General features: G+C 45.1%; 1 protein-coding gene across 1 annotated transcript in view; it reads left to right on the plus strand.

Annotated features, from left to right (window-relative positions):
• Positions 1-5,418, plus strand: part of stxbp4 (syntaxin binding protein 4) — a 37,990-nt gene extending 32,572 nt beyond the window's left edge. The window contains exons 18-21 of the mRNA XM_073490396.1: positions 22-138; positions 324-373; positions 2,875-3,011; positions 3,174-5,418. Of these exons, the coding sequence (XP_073346497.1) occupies positions 22-138; positions 324-373; positions 2,875-3,011; positions 3,174-3,187 (318 nt within the window). The 3' untranslated portion in view covers positions 3,188-5,418. The remainder of the gene's footprint in view (positions 1-21; positions 139-323; positions 374-2,874; positions 3,012-3,173) is intronic.
• Positions 5,419-6,000: the final 582 nt, after the last annotated feature.

Below are 6,000 nucleotides of genomic sequence, written 5' to 3' on the forward strand. Positions count from 1 at the left end.
AGCTGTTCTGTTTCCTCCCAGGAGGAGACGGACGAGCTGAAGAAGAAAGTTGCCGTCCTGGAGTGCCAACTACGGAAGAGCGAAACGGCCAAAAAGGGCTTTGAGATGTCGACAGGAAAACTGCTGAGCTTTGTGGAGGTAAACAAGACGAACCAGAACCAGAACTCCAATGATGAACACACCGTCCTTCTACCACAAACACTCACTACAGCACCACATGTGGATTAATCCGCCGCTGAAAATAGTCCCCGAACAAATGCACCATTTCCTCCTGTGATAAAAAACTTCAGGCGTTTTGTTTTTGTTTGTTTGTTTTTCTGCAGAACGTCCAGGAGTTCCTGCTGGAGAGCCACGGACCAACCAAGAGCTACAGGTGTGTGTGTGTGTGTGTGTGTGTGTGTGTGTGTGAGTGTGTGTGTGTGTGTGTTGTGAATGAGTCATTGTCAGCCCGCTGTTTGTTAGCGACATGGCGATTATATTAATGACTCTGAATTAAGTGAGTGTGAGTTGCTGAACACTGTTGCCCTTAGCAACCACAGCTCTGCATCTCGTGTGTGTGTGTGTGTGTGTGTGTGTGTGTGTGTGTGTGTGTGTGTGTGTATCAGACACCTCATTGGAGTGACATAATGAGAGATCCTGCAGAGAGTGGAGCCCATTAGCCTAGTTAACACACACACACACACACACACACACACACGCACACACACACTCAGTGGCCCACTTCAGCTCAGGTAGGACAGCAGTCAGCTCCTGTTAATGGCCGCCTGCAGAGGGCAGTTGTGTTATGAAACGTATCGACCTGCGGTGAGAGCGTGAGGTCGGACTACCTGATCGACTTCAGCACCACAGAAGAAGAAGAAGAAGAAGAAGAAGAAGAAGAACTAATAAAAGTTGTCTTTACATTCTTTCTTTCAGTCCTAACTTTACTTTCTTTATTCCTTAAGTTTTTCTTCTTTTGCTTCCTTCCTTATCCATCCTGCTTCCAGTTTTTCTTTGCTTTCCTTCTCTGTCCAGGATCACTTGTTTCTTTCCCTTTTCTGTCATTTTTCCTTCCTTCTCTTTATCTTTTCTTTCTTTCTTTCTTTCTTTCTTTGCTTCCTTTGTCCTCCTTCCCTTCATTCCTTCCTTGTTTCAATAAGTCTTTTATTTCATCTTATGCTTCCTTTCTTCCATTCTTCTTTCTTTCTTTACTTTTTCTCTCCACCCTTCATTTTTGCTACTTTCATTCCTTCCTTTTCCTTTTCTCATTCCATATTTCTTTACTTCTAAGCTTCCTTACCTCCATCCGTCTTGCTTCCTTTCTTCCTTTTCACCTTCCTTTCAGTCCCTTTTCACTTCCTTCTTTTCTCCTTTTCCTTCTCTCCTTCCTCTTTTCCTTAAATCTTTCCTTTTTTCCTGTCTTCCTTCCTCTTGATTCCTTACATCTTCTCTTTCTTTCTTTGCATCTTTCCTTTCTTTTGCTTCCTTCGCTCCTTAAACTTGATGATGAGTGTTTTATCGTCTTCGCTCATCGGTTCTTTTTCCTGATATTGTTCTGATGTAACTCACCGTGTCGTATTCTGATCCTTCAGTTGAACAGCAGGAGTTATCAGCACCTTCCTGCCGTTGTGTAAGTGTGATTCTGTAAATCGGGTCAATCGGTCATGTTATTAAGTCACCTGGCTCTGGCACCCCCTGCCTAGTTTCCTTTTATTTCGGTCCAGGTCAGTAGGACACCTCCGCTCACCTTTCATAACCGCTGGACCCCCTACTCATGTTTTTGCTCTTTATTCACCTGTGCTCCTGTTTCCAGGCCGCTCGTAAGAGGGAAAGTAGGCCGTGTTGAGAGCGGCAGACACGAGGCGTTGTTCTGCTTTGTTATGATAATAAATGGCTCTGATCTGCCCGTTCGCTCCGGTTAATGAGCTTCTGGGTTCCTCTGAATATCACTCTCATTAAAGCCATTAGTCACCCTGACTTCAGCTGTAATAACGAACACGGCTCAGAGAGAAGAAATATCTCTCCAGAGAGAAAATGTCATAAGTTTGTACGAGCTGTGAGACGACAGGAAGCCGCGTTCGTCCCGTCAGTGTGTACCGATGGAGCGAAGCACATCTCTCGGCAACAGCTGCAGCCATGGCGACGCGGTCACTTCAGCAGCTTCACAAAGTGTTCGCAGCTCACTCCATCCTTCAGACGACTGGAGGTGTGAGTTTACTCATCAGACAAATCAGCTTCACTGCAGTTTTCTAAAGCTGTGAGTGCACACAGACGTGTCGGGTCGCTCCTCAAACCACTGAAGCACCGGAGAGAACAGGTGGTGACAGTTGGTACAAATGTGTCAACACACAACATCCATCTAAAGGAGGCCAAAAAGATTTGTTTTCTCTGACAACCTGATAACAGTTTCCTGCTTAAACCACTAAATATGTCTAAACACCACTCAGCCTTTGTTCTGTATGTTGTTGAGTTGTGTTCTCACATTGTCCCAAATGTTTCCAACAATGTTCAAACAGAGAAATCCTCCAGTTTCCTCAAAGTAACGGTGCGTTTCATTTGGTCGCCTGTCGCTTTAACTTCAGGAGAGTTAGAAGTGAGGAAGGGTCTGAGTCTTATGTCCTTATTACTCATGATAAAAGTCATCCCTACAATATTGATATCGAGGTATTTGGTAAAAGATGTAGCTATCGTTTGAAGGGCAGCTCTATAAACTTGGAACTACAGTGAGGTGATGGGTTCGATGTGAGGAAGAAGTCATCGGCCGCCAGATGAAGACGAGTGAACATGAGTGTGAAGAGCGACTGCTTCTTTCTGTGACGGCTCCGCCTGTGACTGTTTGTAGTCGTTTGTAGTTATTCACTGATGACTCTCGTCCTTTTTTCACTCTCTTTGCAGCTCCGGAGACGTTAAAGTCGGAGCGTCGTCTCAAGGCCTCCCTCCTCGCTACAAAAAGAGTCCCTGGACTTCAGCCACGCTCGCCCAGGAGGCGAAGGAGCTCACAAGGACTGTCAGAGCCATCCTGGAGGTCGACTGTAAGTGATCTCAAGTCTCTCTGCTCGCCTCCGTGCATGAAGGCCTGCATGTCCTCGTCCTCCTCCTCCTCCTCCTTTCTGTTTCTGTGCTGCCCCGCATGAGACTCCCATCGGACGACACCAAGCTGATCCTGTTGTGAGCAACTGTCCTCCCCGTTTCAGTGCTGACCTTCTAGAAGACCCGACTGTAGGAGAACAAAGTCAGCACGGCTCTGAGATGTCGGCAGGAAATCAACAAGCCAACCTGTGAACCTGAACTCTGTCTTCCCTGACAACTCCTCATCTCCTCAGTACCTGCTAGCAACGGACTCATGTCTTAACTCTGCATGAAACACTGTTCTGTTTCTGTCCAGCAGCTCATGTATCAGTGCACATATTCTGAATAGTCAGTACAAACTGAACAGTGGCTTTATTCCAGTGTTTTAACCTGAATCACGTGGAAAATAAATGCTTATGTGCAGACGTTACGATTTAATCATAGCGCTTAAAAACATATCATTTCAGAATGGACGCTTCAGTTCATCTCTTGAGACACTTACAGGTTAATACACTGGACGGAGACACTGTAAGGTTGATGGACGACACCAACGATTAAAGGTTTGCCCATTGGTCACCTTATTGATTGTCAGGTGATAGTGATGGAACCAAAGCTGTCGGCTTTACTGTGTGTTGAGAAATGTCTGACTAATAGCAGCTCTGAACTTTTATCCCCATACTGAGTCAACCCTGCTGATTATCCCGTCTTCTGGGGTCACAATTCTCCGTGATTCTCCAGATTTACGTAAAATGTTATTTATCCCGACATGTGACATGTGTCATTCGGTCTCCTGTCGCTGTAACTTCAGGAGACACTCTGAAACGTGACCTCGTCTGTGAGCGTTTGTGCCTGAGTCAAGTCAGATAATGAAGCAAGTTTGACCGCAGAGTAATTTCTGTTTACTCACTTGAAACAGCCAGATTACTTCACATTAGCAGTAATCTAGTGAGCAACGACACACACCGAGGGCATTCAGGTCAACCTCTGAGTGAAGTCAGCACTCAGCAGAGACTCTGGTTCTGGTTCCGGTTCTCTGGCTCCTCTCTGTAACGTTTCGTTCATGAAGTAAAGTCCATTTCCCCTCCAGCTCCAGTCAGCAGTCAACAGTACAGAACCTGGAGGTCACCTCCGGATCACTGCTGCAGTCAGGTTGATAAACAGGAGTGAAGATAAATCACCTTTTTAATCCCACAAGTTACAAACTAATCTCTGAGCTCTGCTCCCGGCGGTAAACAGCTCCGGATCAGAACAGAATCTGATGAGACTCCTGGTGTTTATTCCTCCTGAGCTCGAGGCTCGGCCCACACAACACTCAGCAAATGTCTTTTGTTTTGTTCTGGTTAAGAAATATTAAGAAACTATTAGCTGTGTGGTTTGTGGACAGTTTTGAGTCGATGATTCAAGCTTTTCAATAAACTGTGTGAACCTATTGTCCTCCATGCTACCAAGCTAGCAATTAGCTACACAAGCATGTTCCAGCCTCGCTGGCGTGTTAGCAGTTAGCTTGTCGCCTACAGTGGCTTGCAAACTAGCCACATCACATTATAGCATCATAAATTAGCTGTGTCACGTCCTGGTGTGACCAGGGCTTTAGGCTGCTGTTTGGCCACTGTGGTTATCTAAAAAAGCGAGCTAGCCTGGCAATTTAAGTTTAAAATGTCATGATTTCAGCTTGTTTTCTCGCCCTGAAGTGACCAAAAGAAGTTTGAAATTCATACTCTGAATAAAGCCAGTCAGATGGGATTGTCAGCCAAGATATTTAAGGCTAAAAGGCATCAAAATCACAGCTATAGTGCCAGAACAGCGGTCCGATCATGGGTAAAGTGATCAGTGGGCAAAACTCCCAAAGCGTTGGTGTCGTCCTGTAGGTTTTACCTCACCTCTGTCTCTTTATCAGCAATAATTACCTTCATTTAACAAGCAATATAAAGCAATATACAACTTTATCGTCACAATATCATATGGTTGCCATTTACTGTAGCTTACGTTCTGTCCCAGAGCAAGTTAATACAGGTAGAAGACAACTTACTGTAGCTTTCTGTCTGTCTCACTGTTATTTAATCAATGTGTAGCTTTGTGTCCGAGTGGCTGAATGCTCGTGTTCGTGCAGTAGATTAGCCAGCAAAACAAAGCCTAGCAGCATCACCGAACAATACGGGAGGAGAACAGCTCGCTCACCTGCCAGCACGAGGTCAGGACGGACGAAGGGAGGCGGTTAACGAGCCGCGACATCATACGGGAAAACAGAACAGCAAAGATTAATGGACAGTTCCAGCCTGATGGGACGCTTTAGACGCTTTTATCATGTTTGCAGTTATTTGCTGTTTGTCCTTTATCATTTTCTGAGTAAATATTCTGAAACAAACTCATCACGACTTGTTCTTTGTCGAGAAAACCAGCCACGTGAAGATCGAGCTGTGTAAAATCTTAGCTGCTGAAAGAGTCCTGATTCAGTTCGACTATCAGATCAGCTGGTGTGTGAGTGGTCAGCCCAGTCGCCAGGATAAAATGTTAACAGATAACGTGTCTGCAAACCACAGATACGCTCCCACGTACAGTTCATACGCTTGTGGAGTTACGTACGTACGTCATGGCTGCCAGTGAGGCTGCTGAAGAGTTTGCATTTTGTTATTTGTAAATGTGACACTGCTGGATATTTTTAAGGAGACCTCAGAACAATTTCCATCTGTGATTCTGGTGATATAAAACATGTATTTGTGACAGAAAGTTGGGCTCCAGCCATGTTTGTGGAAACAAAACCGAGTGTCCTTAACGAGACCTCGGACATGTTCAACCATGTTTGTGGCGACCAGAATGGGTTCTTTAAACCAAACCATGATGTTCTCCTAACCCGAACCGAGTGGTTCTTGTGCCTAAACCGAGAGAAATTTAAAATTGAGTCTAGTAAGTGTAAAGTTTTATCTCATCTGTGGTTTTGCAGAAACGTACTTT

The sequence above is a fragment of the Pagrus major genome, chromosome 20 (assembly GCF_040436345.1).
Source record: "Pagrus major chromosome 20, Pma_NU_1.0".
Classification (NCBI taxonomy): domain Eukaryota; kingdom Metazoa; phylum Chordata; class Actinopteri; order Spariformes; family Sparidae; genus Pagrus; species Pagrus major.